Source organism: Bubalus bubalis, chromosome 14 (assembly GCF_019923935.1).
Source record: "Bubalus bubalis isolate 160015118507 breed Murrah chromosome 14, NDDB_SH_1, whole genome shotgun sequence".
Taxonomy (NCBI): Eukaryota; Metazoa; Chordata; class Mammalia; order Artiodactyla; family Bovidae; genus Bubalus; species Bubalus bubalis.
Genome location: NC_059170.1, coordinates 1,941,808 through 1,963,064, shown reverse-complemented (window position 1 = coordinate 1,963,064; position 21,257 = coordinate 1,941,808). Strand labels below are relative to the sequence as shown.

The 21,257-nt window shown below is 49.8% G+C and overlaps 1 protein-coding gene across 10 annotated transcripts in view; it reads right to left on the bottom strand.

Annotated features, from left to right (window-relative positions):
* Nucleotides 1–14,347, bottom strand: part of BCAS1 (brain enriched myelin associated protein 1) — a 99,324-nt gene extending 84,977 nt beyond the window's left edge. For 3 of the 10 annotated variants that reach the window (XM_006063672.4, XM_044927500.2, XM_044927499.2), the window contains exons 1-3: nucleotides 14,196–14,347; nucleotides 3,332–3,408; nucleotides 2,040–2,118 (exon numbers count right to left, since the gene is read on the bottom strand). In XM_006063672.4, coding sequence (XP_006063734.4) covers nucleotides 2,040–2,118; nucleotides 3,332–3,403 — 151 coding nt within the window. In that variant the 5' untranslated portion in view covers nucleotides 3,404–3,408; nucleotides 14,196–14,347. The remainder of the gene's footprint in view (nucleotides 1–2,039; nucleotides 2,119–3,331; nucleotides 3,409–14,195) is intronic. The other 7 variants (XM_006063669.4, XM_044927501.2, XM_006063671.4 and 4 more) reach the window with 5 other exon arrangements.
* Nucleotides 14,348–21,257: the final 6,910 nt, after the last annotated feature.

Here is a 21,257-nt window from a genome sequence, read left to right as displayed (position 1 = left end):
ATGATACCGAGCCCATAAGCGGTGGGAGCAGATGCTAACTCTTGGTAAACAGTGTCAGAACTGAACTGAACTGTGGGACACCCAGCTGGTGTCACAGATCCCCTTGGTATGGAAAACCCACATAACTGCTGTCAGATGTGGTGTGAGCAGCAGAGCGTAGACAGGGGAAACAGAGAGCAGCGTCTTCTCTTACTCTGGGAAATTCTAGAGCTTCTGGAACCAGTGCTGGGATTCATCTCCTCACTGTGCAGGGAAGGGCACTGAAGCCCAGAAACTCACGTGCAAATGACAGGGACCGTAACCATCATACAGTCATGACAGCCAACACGCACAGGGCACTTACTACGTGCCCTGAAACGTGTGCTTTTTATTACATCTGATACTTACGCTTAGGTACTGTTATTACCCCACTTCATTGACAAGGAGGCTGAGGTTCAGAGAGGTTAAGTAACTGGCTCAAGGTCACACAGCTGGCAGGTGGCAAAACCAGCAGTCTGATTCCAGAGTTCTTACCCTCAACCACTGGGACACCCTGCTCTCATATGATTTACTGATAATTTTCACATAGTAGAACTCAGTCAATTTTGATGCTTGGAATTTATAGCCTTGCTGTTGTTTAGGTGCTAAGTTGTGTCCAACTCTTTGTGACCCTATGGACTGTAGCCTACCAGCCTCCTGTCTATAGAATTTCCCAGGCAAGAATATTGGAGTGGATTGCCATTTCCTTCTCCAGGGATCTTCCTGACCTAGGGACCAAACCTGCATCTCCTGCCTCTCCTGCATTGGCAGATTCTTTACCACTGAGTCACCAGGGAAGCCCTTATAGCCTTATGCTGCTGCTGCTGCTAAGTCGCTTCAGTCGTGTCCGACTCTGTGTGACCCCATAGACGGCAGCCCACCAGGCTCCCCCGTTATAGCCTTATACTCCAGAATAAAATCAAATAGATAAGCACATTGTCCAGTTTCAACACCGCCCTCTGCTGTCTTCTATATTTCACTTGTTTGTTTGGAATTCCTAAGTGCTGGGTAATAAGTAAGATGCTTGATCTCCTCGAGTTCTCTCATCAATTCCACGAGATAGGTATCATTATCCCCACTTTACAGATGAGAAAACTGAGGCTTAGAAAGCCACATGGCTTGCTCCAGGTCCCACAGCCAGGAAGTTGCAGGGCAGGGGTTTTAACTTTGGTCTGTTGGACTCCAAAGAACCCAGCCTCCCAGTGTTTCTATTCTGTTGGTTTTCACTTATTGCTGTAAATCCTCAGACTCTTGCAGACATCATACACACCCCAGAGAGTGCTGTTAAGAGTTGAATTGCTGAGATGACGGAGTCCTAACCCCAGTTCCTACGGCCCCATTTGGAAGTAGGGTCTCTGCTGAGGATCAAGTCAAGAAGAGGCCGGGGCTGTGCCCAGCCTCACGTGCCCACGTCTGTACAGAAGGGAGAGGCTTGGACCCAGAGACAGATGCTCATAGAAGGAAGATGCTGGGAAAACCAAAGAGGAGCACTGTGTCAAAGCCAAAGAGTCTGAGGCCCCTGGGAGTCAAAGCAGAGGCAGGGGACAGTCCTTTTTTTCAAGACTTTTTTTTTGTTTGTTTGATGTGGACCAATTTTTTAAGTCTTTATTGAATTTGTTACAATATTGCTTCTGTTTTTTGTTTTGGTTTTTTGGTCATGAGGCATGGGGGAGTCTTAGCTCCCTGACCAGGGATCGAACCTGCCACGCCTGCGTTGGAAGGCGAAGTCTTAACTACTGGACCACCAGGGAAGTCCCCAGGGAACAGCTTTTTTCACACACAGGTCTCAGAAGATCCTGACCTTGCCCGCGCCCTGAATTCCCTTCCAGCCCCAGCGCGGAGACAAACACTGCTGTTGCTGGAGCCGTCCACTGTGTGGCGCTGTGTTTGCAGCCCCAGGAGCGGCACGCGCGCCTTCACGCGGCTTCAGCCCCGGCATCTGCCTCACCGTCAGCAGGGCCAGCAGCCCTTCCCCATCCTCATCCCCACCCTCAGGACGAGCAGCCCGCCGGGACACTCACCTTCATCGTAGAGTTGAACAGTGCGGGCGGACGTGATGACCGGCAGGCCGTTTTGACCACACGCGTCCCCAGGCGTGACCTGGAACAGAATGTGTGGCAGTATTAGCCAAGTCTTGGATGAGAAAAATCAGAAAAACTCAGGAAGGAAACTCAAGGCTACAAGGGCGCCTCGCAAATTAAAGTCTCCACTTCTAGAAACCACCCTGATTTCTGTGACGCCTCAGAGAAACCAATACCCCGATCTAAAGGACAGGATTCCCGGGTTGACGAGAGCTTTGCACCGTCTATGCCTGCTCTCAGCAAGCCCCGTGAGCCCAGGCAGGACAGACCCCTCCGGACAGATGGGACTCCCGGGCAGAGAGGGGCGCTGGTGCGACTGGTGAGGGGACAAGAGCACGACGGGTCGGGAGGTTAACCACACCCCAGGGTCCCGCACACAAGCACAGCCTCCAGGCCACCCTCGCCTCAGATCCAGAAGTCGCCCGTTGCTATTTTTCTGCTCCATGCCCACTCCCTTCATCGAGCTGTTGCAACCCCTTTCCAATTTTAGGTCACTGCTGAATTATGTTTTCCTCTTTGTTATTTATTGCTGACATTTAAAAAGGTTACACATATATACACATACAGATATACTCACATGGAAAGAAAAAAAGATTGCAAAAAAATATTTGTTACCCGATGTCATTTTCGTAATAAATGATCCCACTCGTAGTTGGCATTAACTGAATATTGATCATATGCTAAGTACTTGCATATATTGTCTTATTTTGCTAACACTATTAATAGTGTAATATATGTTAAGTGCAGAGAGAAAAAAAATCTAAAAGACGAAAGACGCATCTTTTGGAAGACTTTACTTTATATTTTTGTAGCAGTTTTGTTTAAAAGAAGCTTGTGTTTGAAGTTTCCTGGATACTGGACTTGTGACAACCAAGAAACGTCTCCAGACACTGCCAGTGGCGAGGCAGAACCACCCACAGTTGAGAACCACTGGTCCAGACGCACTCGCACCTGTGCACCGATGGATGGGAATCAGTCACCATGGAGACTCAGGTTCCATGGGCCCCCTTCCCTGCGATTTCTGGATCCCTGGGCCTTGAGTGGGGCCCTAAGAGCCTGCACTTTTAACAGCTCCTCGATGGGTTCTGGAGGTTTGCGTCCCACTGAGCAACCCCTGGGAGCAGCAACCGCGGCACCGCTTGCCCCGAAAGCCTTGGGCGGGCTCCTCCTTCTGCCGTCACCCAGACCCTCCCGACCAATAGCTAACGACGCAGAGAGCGTAACGACGCCACCTTGTGCGTGTCTGCTTCCGGGTCATTTTCTTGGTCTTCCACTCTTTGGGGAACACTCATTTGGTTACCCATTGTTCCTGCAACAGAGAAAAAGAGAGACTCAGAAAATTAAAACCCAAGAGAAACGGCAGCCTCACTTCTGCATACAAAACTAAGATGCAGAGACCTGCCCAGTCACTGCGGGTGTATTATCACAAGCGCAGGGAGACCAATTGCTCATATCTGTTTTGAGGAATGAGGGAAGATTTGGGGCTCATGAATTCAACAGAATTAAAGTCAAATGCAGGAGCTTTACTTGGTGGTCCAGCGGTTAGAGCTCCACACTTGAGCTGCAGGGAGCACAGGTTCCGTCCCTGGTCCGGGAACTAAGATCCCACAAGCTGTGTGGTGTGGCAAAAAAAAAGTGTAATAAAGAGTTTGGTGGTTTAGTCGCTAAGTCGTGTCTGACTCTTGTGACCTTATGGACTGTAGCCCGCCAGGCTCCTCTGTCCATGGGATTCTCCAGGCAAGAATATTGGAGTGGGTTGCCATTTCCTTCTCCAGAATAAAGAGTTTGGGAACCTAAAATTGAGTGGATATATGTGTATGTGTAACTGATTCACTTTGCTGTACAGCAGGAGGTAACACAACATTGTAAGCCAACTATATGCCCATAAATTTTCTCAAAATCTATTTGTTTTTGGCTGCGCTGGGTCTCGGTTGCTGCACAGGCTTTTCTCTAGTTGTGGCTTCTCCCTGCAGTGACTTCTCTGTGGCAAAGCATGGACTCGGGGGCATGCGGCTTCAGCAGCTGTGGCTCACGGGCTCGGTACTTTCGGCTCCCTGTCTCTGGGGCCCAGGCTCAGTAGTTGTGGCCCACGGGCTCAGTTGCCCTGGAGCGTGTGGGATCTTCCTGGACCAGGGACGGAACTTATGTTTCCTGCATTGGCAGGCGCGTTCTTTACCACTGAGCCACTAGGGAAGATCCCTAAAATTTCTTAAAATGCAGTCCCAATTTTCAACTGTGTTTCATTTCTGGGGGATTATTATCATCATGAAAAGCATATTCCACATAGGTATCATTTTCTTCCTTCTTAGCCAGTCACAGCTATTAGATCAAGGAGATTTTAGAATGGGGACAGTTAAAATGATACTTCTAATTTTTAATATTCTCTGATCCTCAAACTAAATTAAGTCCTCTGTTAAAACCTCCTGTAGCACAGGCATTTTTTCATAGCACTTAGCACTACGTGTTACATATGTATCTATCATATATGATAGATATCTATATTTATATACATCTATTTGGCTATATTTTCATTCATTTACTGATTCACCAAATGTACACTGAGCACCAGCTTTGCACCATATGCTGAAGCAGACACCAGGGTTGCAGCTGTGAATTAACAGATGAGCCCCTTTGACTTCATGGAGTTGAAATCTGTTGGGTGGACAGTCAGTAACAGATAGTAAATCCACACATCAGGCCACGTCTGATAGCTCAGGGCAGCACGTGCAGTGGTGGTGAGCACAGACCAGGAACAGGACAACCTGGGCTTGAACGCTCTCCCTGCCCCTTGCTGCTGCGTGTCCTTGGATGAGTTAATTAGCCTCTCTGTGCCCCACAGGGCTGCTACAAGTACACAATGAGTTAATGCTTGTAAGGTGGTTAGAACAATGCATGGTTCTTTATAAGCAATATAGAAGTGTTTGCTAATCCAAACACCTATGGTTCAATGCTATGAACAAGAAGGTAATAGGTAACATATCTATTATTATATATGAACATTAACGGGGGCACAAAAGAGGGCAGGAAGCGGCAACACTGGGTAGGATGGTTCTGAATAAAGTACAACTGATCCAGACTTAACTTTGAGGGCAATACAGAACACTTGGCTTCCATCTCCCGTCCCCATTAGCTGTAAGCACCGTGAGGGCAGGGACTGTCTCTCGTTACCCACCATTATAGCTCAGCACTGCATCTGCACTGATCAGGTGTCGAATTATAACTTATTAGTTGAGTGGAGGGAATAATTATTAGTAACAATCTCTCACCCCGCAGCACTGAACTAGGCCCTAACCCACGTTATCCCTAAACCCTTCAAGAGCCTCGCGACAACACTAATGACGAGAGTTCACAACTGTCCGCACGTCCTCAGCTCCAAGCGCCGCTTTCCCAGGGCGCACCCTGCGGTGTCTCGCGTGGCCCGCGTGCCCGCGTGAAGCAGGCGTCACCATCGTGTCGCTCTAGCCGAGAGGAAGCGGAGCCACAAGGCGGTAAAGTCACCTTCCAAAGGTCAGCTGGTTAAAGACGGCAGGGGGAGATTCCTGCACAGGCTGCCTCTGCTCCAGCTGTGGAATGTTCCCCGCAGAATTCCCTTCCCCTGGAAAGGAGGGAACGGAGTCTCCGGAACACGCCCAGGACGCCCATCCAGAGAAGGGCCGCGTGAGGTCTTGACCCGGAGGATGTCTGCTTCCGGAGGTGGGGCTCCTCCAGTCCCTCTGTGCTGCCTGACTAGTGAAAGCTGCTTTTTCACGCACACAGGGATTCCAATGCAGCCCTTCTCCAAAGACCTGGCTGCCAACTCATCAGCCTGCTGGCTTTTGGAATAACAGCCAGGGATTTTAATTCCTGGCCAAACGCAGCCAATGCATCTCCAAGGATTTCCATGGGAGGAGACTTGAGTAATCAGAAATTTGGGAGGCCCCAAAAGGGCTTTCTTGGGGGAAACTGGTAGATATCAGAATCGGGATTTTATGTATTAACCACAGGTCATTACAACAGGTAATAAAGCTGGACAGCCGTAAAACATACAGGACCCCAGTTATGTTGCAATATTTTCTGTTTATAAAGTCCAAGATATCCATACTCCCAATAGGCCATCGCTTCATCTATAAATGGGATACTATGAAAATAATATTGAATATTCAAGGCCAGGGCCAGCAAATGACAGCTGGGGAACAAATCCAGTCCACCGCCTGTTTTAGGCTGGCCTGTGTGCTAAGAATGGATTTTACACTTATAAAGGGTTGGGGGAAAAAATCAGAAGAATCATAGATTGTGACACATAAGAATTATATGAAATTCAAATTGTGGTATCCATAAATAAAATTCTATTGGAAGACAGCCATGCCCATTCCTTTATCTATAGTCTACCTACAGCTGCTTCATGTACTGAGGCAGAGCTGAGGCGTTTCAACAGAGACCATATGGCTGCAAAGCCTAAGATATTTACTGCCTGGCCTTTTCTAGAAAGTTTATAGGTTTTGCTCAACATCAGCCTCGGTAACATATACTCATTTTGCAAATAATGAGGTTGAAGCAGCTTAGAGATTAAGTGTTGCCCAAATTAAGAGTGACCAGGAGCTGAACCCACTGTGTTTAAGAGTAATGACAACTCTAACAACCATAGTAATGATGAGACAGAAATAGTAGGGGCTCCTCTGGCGGCTCAGCGGTAAAGAACCCGCCTGCCGGTGCAGGAGACACGGATCTGATCCCTGGTCCAGGAAGTCCCACGTGCCTCGGAGCAGCCAGGCCTGTGTGCCGCAGCTGCTGCGGCGTGGGCCTGCGAGCCGGGACCAGCAACTCCTGGGCGCATGAGCGCAGCGACTGCAGCCCTCACCCCGAGAGCCCGTGCGCTACAACACGCGGAGCCTCCGCAGCGAGAAGCGCCTGCGCCGCATCTGGAGAGCAGGCCCCTCCGGCAACCTGAGAAAAGCTTCGCACAGCAAGAGACACCCGGCACAGCTTCAATAAATAACGTTATGTTTGAACGATAGTAATATTAATAAAAAAAAAATGTAGTTTAGTTGCTAAGTCATGTGTTAGTCACTCAGTCATGTCTGACTCTTTGTAACCCCATGGACTGTAGCCCGCCGGGCTCCTCTGTCCATGGGATTCTCCAGGCAAGAAGACTGGAGTGGGTAGCCATGCCCTTCTCCAGGGTATCTTCCCGACCCAGGGATGGAACCTGTGTCTTCTGCTTTGGCAGGCGGATCCTTTACTGCTGAGCCACCAGGGACGCCCTGATATAATAATAACAACAAATTTGGTGGGTGCTCATCACCTGCTGGGAAACTGTCCTGAGAGCTCCACGTGCTGTAAATGAATTTACTCCTTACAACAAATCCACACGGCAGAGGTGTCATCGCTCCAATTTTACAGATGAGAAAACTGAAATTCGTAGGTTAGATGCCTCAATTGACCAAGGCCATTTGCAAAAATGTATACACAGTAGATGATGTCTCCATCTAAATCTAGCTTTTTCAAAATTAAAAATAATTTACCAATGGGCTTACAAACTTTCAAAGCTCCTATTATTCAATTTACATTTAATCCAATTTGGGAGGTAACTTCAATTAAAATGTTTGAGGTTATGAAAAATCTTTGCCCTGAGAGAGTTGTGGTGCGTGCAGACAGGACAGAAACTTTCAACCCGAAAGCGTCTGGGTTCCATATCCCGACCATTGCAGGTTTTAAGGCGCCTCTCCGGCAGTGTCGAGGCCAAATGGCCTGAAAGAAGGAAAATACATTTGCACGTCTTTTGCAGGGACAACTTGGACTCAGATAACATTGGTTTCCGCCAGCAGTTACAACATATGTGTTGTGAAACTGCTTCTGCCTTTCAAATTTTGCAAGGGGCCAGATTTCCATGAGACGAAAACAGGCGGTTACTGCCACCTATCGGTCAACCTCAGTATTGGCCGAAACTAACGTATTCAGCCTGCGGTGCACGTGTGCTCAGTCCTGTCCGACTGTGCGACCCCATCGACCGCAGCCCGCCAGTAAGGCCAAAATGTCTGGGGACATCAAAGGAAATGCTTTCACGTTTAGCAATTAAACTTTTCGTTAAAGGTTTACATGAGCACGGCAAGTCCTTTTGAGCCCCAAAAATGTTGCTGCTGTTTTTAGTCGCTGGGTTGTGTCCAACTCTTTGCGACCCCATGGACTGTAGCCCACCAGGCTCCTCTGTCCATGGGATTCTCCAGGCAAGATACTGGAGTGGGCTGCCATGCCCCCCTCCAGGGGATCTTCTTGATCCAAGGATCGAACCTGCGTCTCCCACACTGCAGGCAGATTCTTTACCGTCTGAGCCACCAGGGACGCCCACCCCAAAGATGGTACAATTAATAAGGTAGTAATGTTGATCACAGCTGACTGGGGATGTGCCAGTGCTGAGACCTCTAAGTAGAGAGCAGTGCCGTCAAATAAGGGTGTGGGCTCTGGGGGCTAAACACCCAGGTGCGAGTCCCCACTCAGCCACCTACTGAATGAGTGACACTGGGCAAGTTACCGAGCCTCACGGGGCCTCAGCCTCCTCTTCTGTAAAATGGGGATAATAAGGGCACACACTCAAGAGGTCGCTGTGAGAGTTCAAGGCACTAATACATAGAAGGTGCCCCAAACAGGGTGTGGCACGTGGTGAAGGGGTGCCCTGAAGGTTCTTCATGGTTAGAAGTATCACCATGATCATCACCAATACTCTCAGAGTTGTCTGATACAAGCAACTAAAGAACTGGGCAGCGCTTCCGATTTCCGTGATCACCTCACACAGTCGGGCCGGGATCCCGGATCTGTATTTTCAGCAAGTGCACACAGGTATGGGGGCTGTGATAGAGAGCAACCCCCAGGATGTCCTGGGGATGAGGACATTCTGGGGAGGCGGGCCTTTCCTGTTACAGCCAGGGAAGTCCTAGGCAAGCCAGGATGAGTTGATCACCCTGAAAGCCGTGTCAGGGACTCTGTGTGGCAGGAAACCTTTTTATCCCCATTTAGCAGATGGCAAAACTGAGGCTGCAGGTGGTCCAGACTAGACCATTCCTGTCTGTGATGAAGCTTCCTCCGGTCTCCAACAGAGGAGAAGAATAAATCAGATGATGAGTTTTATCCATCAAGAAAAACATATTCTTTGAAAGAGCTCAGTTTTTATTTTGGAAAAAAAAAATTGAAGGTGGTATCAAAACACCCTTTAATGACCTGATGGTGTACATAGTTTTGTTCTTATGAATGTTCTTTAATCTGATATTAAGCACAAGTCTCCATATGGCAGAGAGGCTTATTTTTGAGATTAGACTCAAGGGCCTAGCATTTGGAGAACGTGGGCTAGGTCTTTGGCTGGGGGTCATTCAGATGAGAAAGTCTCCCTACTTCTCCATTTCCCAGCTCTGTTACAGAGGCCAGTCTTCACACTGTTACACATTCCAACCCCCATGGGAGATTTCAGTCCCTGTGTCCAGGCCCCGCCAGACCCATCCCATCAGAACCCCTGGCTGGGGCCCAGGCATCAGAATATTTTCAGGATCTCCGGGTGACTTCCACGATGGCGAGGGCTGAGAGGTGCCATCCTGGACATTTTGGGCCAGGGACTCCCCCAGATGCTGGCTCCCCTGGTACATAGAACCAAGGACCGGATTCTCAGAGAGAGGAAGGGCATTGGCTTTCAAAGTCCACAAATCACAGCCATCTCAACAAGTCTGAAGATGTTTGCAACCCTTTCAAAGCACTCTTTTTTTTTTTTTTTTTTGGCCAAACTGTCCACGTGGCATGCAGGATTTCAGTTTCCTGACCAAGGATCGAACCCAGGCCACGGCGGCGATGGTGGCAAATCCTAACCTCTAGGCCAGCAGGGAACTCCTGAGGCGGCTGCTCTTATTGTCCCCGTTTTACAGACGCATCACGTGAGTCCAGAGAGCCTGAATTCCTTGCCTAAGACCAGGCTATGAGCTGAATTATGTTCCCCTCCAAATTCACATGTAGAAACCCTAACCCAGCATGACTGTATTTAGAGACAGACTAGAGGAAGTTATAAGGGTGGGGCTCTAATCCTAAGGATTAGCACCCTTATAAGAGAAAACACCCAAGAGCTTGCTTTCTCTCTCTACCATGTGAGGACCCCACAAGAGGTCAGAGGTGTGAGGGCTGCAAGTGAGGAAAAGAACTTCCACCAAAACCAGAATTAGTTAGGATCTTCCTCTTGGATTTATTAGCCTCTAGGGTTGCAGGGAAACAAATATCTGTCGTTCAAGTCACCCAGTCTATGGGTGGCTTGTTTGTTTTTTTTGGTTACACTGCTTGAGTTGACTAATACAGATCATCACCTAGTAAGAGGGAGCATCAGGACTTAACCCTTAGCAGCCTGGCTCCACAGTTCAAGCTCTAAACTTTTTCTTACTCTTACTATCTCCTCTATCATATAAGTTATGCTAAATTTTATTAAGTATTTGCATATAATGTAATACAGCATAGACTATAAAATGTTTATTGCATATCTGTTTTTGCAATGAGAAATCAAAATCATAACTAGTCAAGGAACATAGCCAGACCTAAAGTGAATAAAAAATTGAAAAGTCATCAATAATCTTTGGAAAGATTTAGCCCAAGGGCTTGGCAGCAGTCAGATGAGAAAACAGTTCTGACTGTTTATTTCACTTATCAGTGTTGTAATCACTCTAGCTCTGTTTTGACCCACAAGTGAATTGGCCATTCAGGGAAGTTTCTTTTGCATCTCTCCTCCTTTACTCCAGGGATTGGTGTTCATGGGGCCTTCTTTAATGTACTTAATCAATTAATCAATTTTAGAGGGTTTTAACTGAATGACTTTGACATGTAACATTTATAAGTTTAAGGCGCAACATGTTTTACTTTGATACATTTATATATTGTAATATGGTTGCCAATACAATGATATTTACCATATGATGCAATTAAATGTCTGTATTCATTTCCTGTGCCCTCAGTCTCTACTACTCCTTACAAGTTTCTTCCCTTAAACACCTTTCCTCTTATCCCCGCCCACCCCTCCCACCACTGACTCTTCATTGAGTTACAAGTTAATGATGTGTCCTCCTTCTCCAAACAGATCAAACACCAAACCGTGGGACCAGCTGCCCTGGAGAAAGAGCGTTTCCGCAGCGGCCACTGTCAGATGGAGGAGGAAGTCCTCAAAGGGCGCAGTGGTGCCAGAATTAGTCACTGGATAAACGGAAACACCTTTGATCAATGCAGTGGAATGTAGGTAAATGGGGGCCCTTCTCACCACCCGCTGAGGGCGGTGCCAACAGGAGCAGGCTGGCATGCCCAGCAGGACAAGCCCTCTGCCCCCAGCTCCAAAGACAGCACCAAGGTGAGTGACGAGAACAGACGTGCCGGGCCCCGTGGCCCTGCACCCCTCGTGGCCCTGCACCCCCCGTGGCCCCGCACCCCCCGTGGCCCCGCACCCCCCGTGGCCCTGCACCCCCCGTGGCCCTGCACCGTGACACGGGCTGCTGTGTGCAGAGAGGGCTGAAAGCCGTTCCTCTCTGCGCCCCCAGCCCTGCGCCCAGAGCCCTGGTATGTGTGGGTTCAGGGCGATGGCCTCCTTATCAAAGCGCTGCTGAGTGTTTGAGGAGATCTGGGAATTGAGGTCCTGCTACTGGAATGCTTTCTTGTGTTTGCATCCCTTTACCCATCGCAGTTCCTAGAAGCCTCAGAGCTCAGCATCTTATCCCGCGTGTTGCCCCAAACATCTTTAGGCTAATAGTGATGGCAGGTAACATTAGCCGCAGCCTTACTATGAGCTTGGCAGGGTCAGGAGTGGGGTGGGGCAGGAGAGGCGTCAGGGCGCAAAATGCAAGGAGGCGACCCCTTCAAGGTTGGGCAGATACCGTGGGCACCTCAGAGTGAGTGCCTCCCCGCGTTGTCCCTGCAAGGAGCCCAGCACTGGGCACTTGACTTCCATTGTTTGTGTTTTCTCTTACAGCAGCCTGTTATCCCCCCATTACGCAGATAAAGAGACTGAGGCTTAATGATGCAAGCCCTTCACCCTGAGAATGTAAACTCCTTGGGGGCAGGTACCCCACTTATCCTGCTTGCACGAGTGTGCCCTCAAGTTATATCTGCTGATTTAATGGATAAAGGAGAGTAAAGTAACCCTGATCAGATAGGAAGCTCTGGTGAGGCAGAGCTAAGCTTGAACCTGGTTCCACAGGACTAAGGCATTCAGACCCTTCAGGCTGCCCAGCCCAGCTCTGGGCAGCAGGAGAGGCTGCTGACACGGTGACTCTCCACCAACGTTTGAGCCGCCAGCGGCTCGGGCGGGCCTGCAGGAGCGGGCCCGCCCTCCTGGGCCTTTCCCAAACCTCCCTGTGCGTCCCTGTCGCCACCAGAAGCCAGACAGGATGGGCTCAGCCAGGTCCGGTTCTCTCCTGAAGCACATGCCTTTCCCTACAAAGACAACCCTTCCCGAGTTTCAGAACCCTTTGGGAAAAAACAGCCACCCTGATTTGGGACTCCTTCAATCAAAATCCATGTTTGCAGGGCCCTCCCTTGGTTTTAATTTAGGGGCAGAGCAAGGATCTATACAGCTTCCCAGGTGGCTCATTGGTAAAGAATCTGCTTACCAATGCAGGAGACACAGGTTCAATCCCTGAGTCTGAGAGATTCCCCTGGAGAAGGAAATGGCAACCCACTCCAGTATCCTTGCCTGGGAAATCCCATGGACAGAGGAGCCTGGCAGGGTACAGTCCATGGGGTCACAAAGAGTCGGACAGGACTGAGTGATGGAGCGTGTGTGTGCACGCATGCACACACACACACACCCCAGGATCTATACACTCCTGGCCTCTAAGGCAACTCAACTCTAGCAGGGCATGATGAGAGTGGGGTCAGATGCTTCCTGGTGAAAAATTTAAGGGGTTCCAGAAAACTCAGCCATCAAGATAAATAATACATATATATATTTCAATAATATATTATCTTAAAAAAACAGAATTAATGCTGGGAGTTGTTCTTTACAAAATGTGTGGTTACTTGGTTCATTGTGGATGTTTTCATATTCATTGAGAAATTTAAAAATATTGCTTTAAAATATAATTTATCTCAAAGATGGAGTTTTTTGGTGTCTCTTAAATTCTGCCCCCAAGGAGAGGACAGAGCCTCACTCATCCCACTGAAGTCGGCTCTGACGGGAGCCCAGTTTCACAGCTTCCCTTCCGTGAGATCCAGGAGTCCCTGCCCACCCCTCCGCAACCTCATTTTCCTGATATCACATGGAGATGCTGACAACAATAAGAATAACAGCTGATGCTAATTAAGCGCATCGGTAGGTGTTCCCTGCCTTGGTCCCTCAGCCCTCGTGGATGTCACTTTCATCTCGAGACTATTAACTTGCCTATTTTACAGATGAAGACACTAAAGCTCAGAGAATGAAGTCACCCACCCCAGGGCACCCAGCCGGTCAGTGGTGGGGTTGAGACTGGATTGGGCATCAGTCGGGCTCCAGACCACCTGCTCTCTCATCACCATGGCTATTCAAGGCAGTAAATGGAGTTTCTGAGGGCAATGCAGATTTCTGGAGTCTGCTGCTGGGATCTGAATCCTGCAGGTGCCTCCAGGGGAGGTCTTGAATGTTAAATAAGAATTTATGTCAAGAGCCAGATTCACAAAAGTCCCTGGGGAAGTCCTTCTCCCTGTCCCCTTCACCTCCTTAGCACTGCCCCTAGACACAGACTCAAAGATGGCTCTGCACTGGGGGGCTGTAGTTCTGATGGTGGTCCCCCAAGCACACAGCATGCCTCTCCATCCACTTGACTCTCCCCCTAAGGTTTACACTTGAAATGACACGCAACGGGTCCATGCAAATAGGAGTTATTCCTGCTGTTTTGAACTCAACACTACTCACATTATCATGTAGTCCTTGTATCCTTTTAGAAAGGGCTATCTTTGGGTCCATTTCACAGATGGTGAAACTGAGGCCCTCGCAGACCCAACACCACACAGTGACTTACTGGCAGAGCCAGGGTCAAGCTCAACCCTCTCTGGCCTCTGGCTTCTACAGTTCATCGCCTACAAATAACAAAAAGAACAAACTCTCCGGCCACGCTGAAAAGATCTGGAAGCAGTTACCTGCAAGCCCCCGGTGGAAGTGTCTTCTGTCCTCGGGTATCTCCTGGAGCTGCTTCTGCGTGGAGTGCCGTGTGTCCAGCTGGTGCTGCCCAGTGCCAGGCTGTCAGCTGAGCTCGGCTCCTTGCCCTTTGCTTCCTCGTCCGGAGCCTGTTGGCTGAATACACAGAGCAGGACAAACACAAGCCTGGGTGGAGCTCGCCTCTCCCGGACCGCCCTGCAGGAGCAGGTTCTCTTCCTGGCTCGGGGGCTGGCCTCGCCTCTCCCGGAGAACCCGAGCCCCTGATTGCTCTTGTGCTTCGCCTGCCTGGCCCCACGAGTCCTGTCCTCACTGGCCGCGTCCACTCAGGCTGACCCGGGCAGCTGGCTCCCTTCCCCAGTGACCACGGGGCCTGGGGAAAGCCGGGAAAACACATCCTGTGAGGTTTTGCTGCTCTGCCTGCCTTTCACCTTCATTCTTTCTGGGACACCACCGAAGGGGGAGGAAACACCATCTCACCCCCCACAGCCTCCAGTCACGTAAACATCCCTCCCAAAGGCCTGTGGGTACTGGAAAGCGGGTAACCTAAGGGTGGTTTACTGCTCTGGAGACAGGGCCTGGCACTGGAAAGGGCATTCTTCTTTTCTGCAAGCTAGAAATTCAAGACAGGCCATTCAGTGTATTTAATTCCAGCAAGGATGTTTACTACAGTATCTTAGAAAGACACATGCAACACAATAGGAGAGCATAAACAGAAAGATAATGAGGGACTTCCTTGGCGGTCCAGTGGTTAAGACTCCACACTCTAAAGGAGGGGGGCACAGGTTTGATCCCTGGTCCAGGAACTAAGGTCCCATAGGCCACATGGCCAAACAAAAACAAAAAGCTAAGCTGATAGTTACACAACTCTGTAAATAGACCAAAAATCACTGAATTGTGCAGTAAGGCAAGCGAATTGTATGGTATGTAAATTGTAAGTCAACTTTTAAATTTTTAAAAAAGATAACAAAAGAAGGCATCACCGACTCAATGGACATGAGTTTGAGCAAGCTCCAGGAGTTTGTGATGGACAGGGAAGCCTGGCATGCTGCAGTCCGTGGGGTCTCAAAGAGTCAGACACGACTGAGCGACTGAACTGAACTGAACTGAACGAAAGAAGATAGAAAAATGAGAGTGGGTACGTTGAATGGGAGTAAGATCACTGGCGAGTGTATGTGTGGGTTTATAAACTTGCTCGGGTGTGGCTTTGAGCTTCCTAACAGCCAGTGCAAAAAGGGACACATGATGAGTTATGTTATTCAGTGTTCTTGAGAAAACACTCCAGAGAAATAAAACTGGTAATTACTGTGGCTTTGTTCATTAATATATGCATCCCAGCACCCGTCATGAATATTTGTCAAGCACCAGCTGTATACAGGCCTGTGCTTAGAGGCCCTGCTCCACCCTGCCCAGGCCCACTATAATTAAACACAGAGTATTGCAGATAAACAGAGTCACAGAGTGGGATCCTCATTATGAAACAAAAGCTGAGGCTGCTAGGAGGGAGAAGCAGGGGGAGCTAGAGAGGCCCCTTTCAGAAAGGCACGTGTGAGGAGCAGACGTGCTGCTGAAATAAACCCTGAACTCACAAACGGATGCACCGCAATTAGGTCCATAAGCTGGACTCCACCCGGTTGCTAAGCAGCCGTCAGGCGTGCACAGCGTGCCAACACAGACACAGGCACGGGGTCAGGCGGCCAGCAGGAAGAGGGCCTGGGCTCCCAGACCCCGGCCCACAGCGGACCCCAGGCCCACATCGGACCCCAGGCTCCCTGACCCTGGCCCACAGTGGACCCCAGCCCTCAGCGGACCCCAGGCTCACAGCGGACCCCAGGCTCACAGGGGACCCCAGGCTCTCCCCATGCCTGACCAGCTGCTGAGTGGGAGCCAGCGGTTCGCTCTCCCCAGCCCTCAGTCTCTGTCGCCCCTCTTGGCTGCGGGGGCTTCTGTATTTTTTGTGTGCTGGGTTCTGTGTCTGACGCCCAGCACCCTGCAGAGCAGGAAGGCCTCTCCCTGCTCTAGAGGAGGGCTCAGCAAGCCCTCCCTGAATGCACCGGCTTCCCCGTCAGTATGTGTGACAGGCAGTACCCTGTGGATGGCATCTTAGCACGAAGAAACATCGTCTGGGCAGGGAGCTCGTCTGGTCTATCACAGACCCTGCCCGAGTGTTACTGAGGAGTGGTCCCATGGGCAGGGCTGGCTCAGTGATGGGCAGGACCTCGTGCAAGAGGGAAATCCAGAGACCCTTGTTCTAAAAGCAGGAAATGGTGCTGGGAGAGGTCCTGTAGGGCTTCCCAGGTAGTGCAGTGGTAGCGGATCCACCTGCCAATGCAGGAGACACAAGAGGCTAGGGCTTCATCCCTGGGTCCCTGGAGAGATCACCTGGAGGACGAAATGTCAAGCCACTCCAGTATTCTTGTCTGGGGAATCCCATGGACGGAGGATCCTGGCGGGCTACAGTTCATGGAGTTGCAGAGTTGGACACGGCTGAGCACGCTTGCAGAGGTTCTAAAACAGAAAGCATTTTCCTTTCTTCCACAGCCTCTCACTATGTGTTATATATTTTACTTACTATTCTAAGTCTTTCTAAGTAAAGAAAAATTGAAATTTTCAGTAATTAGCATGAGTTTTACCATTCAATTTTCTAGCATGCAATATCGGTTTTAAATGCAATGAGCTCCTTCTTGGAACACCCCAACTCACACAACTTTTATTCCCTTTTTTCTAAAACAGAGTAAGTGCCACACACACTGACTCGATTGTAGACGTTGCTTCGAGGCGCTCACGCATTGGACCCACACTGTCTGCCTTCAGCTGACTGAGGAGTAAGGGCAGGTTGAGGGGAAAGAAGCTACTGGCTGCTGCGTCTTCCCTCCTCTTAGCCATCCCTGCAGGGAGCGGGCGTGAGGGGGAAGGGTTACTGCGGGTCCTTCTGCTGTCTGTGCTTCTTAGAATGCGTGGCCTTCTTTCTGCTCTGAGCCCATTTCTGATTATGAGTGGAAACTGAGGCTGCTCAGGGCTGCCAGTGCCCCTACAAACTCGCTTGTAGCTGTAACACACTTCACTTCTACTCACCTTGAGTCTTGCTAGACACCCGCCCACCAGGGTCCACAGGGATTTCCTGCCTGTGGGCACCGTGGAGACCCGTGAACGGGCAGCAACAGACAGTGGACGTGTGATGGCGTGTCCTTCCTGTGTTCACACACCCACCCCTTTCCATCAGGTTTTTTAAAAGACTCTTATTTTTTAGCTTCACAGCAAAATTGAGAGGGAGGTATGGGGATTCCCTGTATACCAGCTGCTTCCACACGTGTACACTCTACCCCACTATCAGCAGCCCACTCCAGAATGGGACATTTTTTACAATTGATGAACCTACATTATAATTACTTAAAATCCATAGTTTTGATGAATTGATGTATCATATGGGATAATGATAGTATCATACAGGATAAGGTCACTGTCCTAGAGATCTTCTGTGTTCACTCTCTTCTAGAATTTTTTTAAAATTAACTAATTTTTTTAAACTAGAAGACAACTGCTTTACAGTGTTGTGCTGATTTCCTCTGTACAACAGCACAAACCAGTCATAAATAGATGTCTCTGTATATATACCTATCTATATATATCTATGCATACATCTCCTCTCCCCTCCCTGGAGAGCCTCCCTCCCACCCAGCCCCACCCCACCCTCTAAGTTATCACAGAGCGCCGGGCTGGGCTCCCTGCCTTACGGAGCAGCTTCCCACTAGCTGTCTACTTTACACATGGTGGCGTATATGTCAAGGCCACTCAGTCCCTCCACCCTCTCCCTCCCCTGCTGCGTCCACAGGCCCTCTCTCTATATTACAGTCCACTCGTGATGGTATATACTCTATGGGTTTGGGCAAATGCATAGTGATACATGTCTGCCACTGAAGTGTCATACGGGATGGGGTCATTGTCCTAAAGGTCTTCTGTGTTCCGCCTCTTCATCCTTCCTTCCCCCTAAACCTTGGGAAACTGCTCATCTTTTTAACGTCTCCATAGTTTTCCTTTTCCCAGGACGTCACATGGTTGGATCATACAGTTTGCAGCCTTTTCCAGATGGGCTTCCTTCCCTTTGAAATACGCCTGTAAGTTTCCTCCATGTCTTTTCATGGCTTGCTAGCTCATTTCTTTCTAGCTCTGGATAATATTCCATTGTCTGGATACGCCAGTTTATTTATCCATTCAACTTCTGAAGGACATCTTAGCGACTTTCAGGTTTTGGCCATTATGGATAAAACTGCTGTAAACATCCACGTGCAGGTATTTGTGTGAACGTAAGTTTTCCATTCCTTTGGGAAAATGCCAAGGAGTGTGACTGTTGTGTCACATGGTATGAGCATGTTTAATTTTATATGAAACTGCCAAACCGTCTTGCAAAGTGGTCATAATGTCTTCCATCCCCGCGACCATCCCCTTGACCACCTGTGAGCGCTTCCGTTGCCCCACACCCTCCACTGATGTCGTGAGTGCTCTGACTTGACTTTTCTTATAGGCTATTTTGCGTCCACAACACAAGTTCAACGATAAAACTGTTAGTGAGCTCAAGAGCGTGACTGCAGAGCATTAAACCAAGCTCAGGGCCCTGGCTGGAGGCAGCAGAGAGTCCACAGACTTCTGGGGGGAGAGTCTGCTTCTGACTGTCCACCTGGCGGGAGTTGCTCCCAGTCTTGCCTGCTTCAGCTGGCGCTCATCATCACATCTCATGACCCGGTTTCTCCTCCTAATCTTCTTTCTTTACGCTCTCCACCCCTCCTCAAATATTGACACACTCATGAAGCTGTCAGCTCCTCTTATCAGACTGCTTCCCTGGAATGTGGACAGGGGGTGGTCCCTGTGTTGAAGAGTCACTGGAAATCTGAAGTCTCTTTGACACTTTTTCCAGGCGTCCCCGGGCTAGAGTGGCAGACACTTCTTTCTACACGCAGACCTCTCCCAACTCACTCTGAGTCAATTGCAGTCATGCTTTTGATCACTGCCCCATAGAGGGGGACTGACCCAGACATCACAGTGTAGTCACGCGTGCCTCGTCCTGCTTGGGCTGAGAGTAAATCTAACCCTGCCGTTCTGTGTCCACTCTTAGCTTGGCATTTTCAGGTCGCTTTCTTCTACCCGATATATGTGTGTGTGTGCTGAGTTGCTTCAGTCGTGTCTGACTTTTTGCGACCCCATGGACTGTAGCCCGCCAGGCTCCTCTGTCCATGGGATTCTCCAGGCAAGAATGCTGGAGTAGGGTGTCGTTTCCTCCTCCAGGGGATCTTCCTGACCCAGGGACCGAACCTGTGTCTCTTAACGTCTCCTGCACTGGCAGGCAGGTTCTTTACCACTATGCCACCTGGGAAGCCCACGTTACCTGATATGCTCCTTAGTAAAATCCCATGACACAAGAAGAAGTACCCACTTGGGTAAGGAGGAAACAAAGTTTCAAAGAAGACACATGTCTTGCTGCAAATTAAACCGTGGACTGATTCCGGAGATAGCAAAAGGCAAAACCCAGGGCCCAGTCTTGCAGAGAAACCCAGGCTCTAGAGCCATGCAGTCTGAAAAAGAATCCTGTGTTAGTGGCTGACTAGCTGTGTGACCTTGAGGAGGTGGCCTGCCTTTTCTGTGCTTCAGTTTTACCATCTGTGAAATGGGGGTATTGGCAGCACCCACGTCATAGACTTGTTGCTGGAGTCAAATGAGATCATTCACAGAAAACTTCATCCCAGCGCCTGACACAAAGTACGGGTCTTGGTCTGGAGGCCGGGAAGATCCCCTGGAGCAGGAAGTGGCAGCCCACTCCAGCATTCTTGCCTGGGAAAGCCCATGGTCAGAAGAGCCTGGCGGGCTACAGTCCATGGGGTCGCAGAGAGTCGGACACGGCTGAGAAAGGGATGATATCATCTTCTACGTGACAGCGCTGATGAGAAGGGAAATCATGACCTCACGGATCCTACTCTGGATCTGGGGAGTCGATTTTGAGCGTGGACGGGGTAAGGGGGCCCCCACAATCTAGCCCGCCTGGTTTTGCACACCAGTCTCCAATGCCAGCTCCACAGTGGTTTCCACCTGCTTGTTCAGAATCTACAGGGACACGCAGGCCACAGGAGGAACCGCACAGCTCGGGGAGGCCGCCGAGAAGGGCACAGATCCACCTGGACTGCCCTGGACTCCTCACACCTCGCAGGATCCCCAGCTTCGGTCATCTGGATCTTCCTTCTCATCGTCAGAATTAACGGCTTCCCGGTTAGCCCCTGTTCTTGGGGATGATAGGATTTGACTTTCTCCCGTCTTTCTCGCTGGTTCCAAGACTTCGTTCCTGTGAACGTGGGCGAAAGCTGCCTACATATTGCACTGCTCTCAGCGTGCTCTGCGTACGAGATTTCAGTCAGAAAGCTGTTTTACATTAGAAGCATCTGTAAATACTTCTGCAAATTGAGCTGGAAATATGGTATTATGAGGGGCTAATCATTTTCCCTCCTCGTGTGAATTCTCACGGGGTTTTCCTGCTCACAGTGAATGAAAGAAGAGGCAGAAAATATAGACTCCAGGGCAGGCAGGGGTTTCCTTTGTTTACTTTTCCTGCTTTCAGGAAGGTGGATGGGGTTTCCTGAGCAGGAGTGTCAGAAAACCACCTCAGCTCTGTCTGCATGACAGCGAACATGAGCCGTGACTCAGAGGCCCACTAGAGATCTCTTTCTGTGGGGGCTTCCGGAATAGAGAAAAGCCAGGCGCAGGCCGTCACGGCGTTCCTCACGGCCACGTGGGTGTAAGAGGCGTCTGTGGCCCCCGTAGCTGGGGACACCACCCACGGTCTTTTAGAGATGGACACGGATATTTCTGGGCCTCCCAGGTGCCACCGCGGTAAAGAATTCGCCTCCCGATGAAGGAGACGTGGGCTTGATCCCTGGGTCAGGAAGATCCCCTGGAGAAGGAAAGGGCAACCCACCCCAGTGTTCTTGCCTGGAGAATCCCCATGGACAGAGGGGCCTGGTGGGCTACAGTCTATGGGGTCACAAAGAGTCAGATGTGATTGA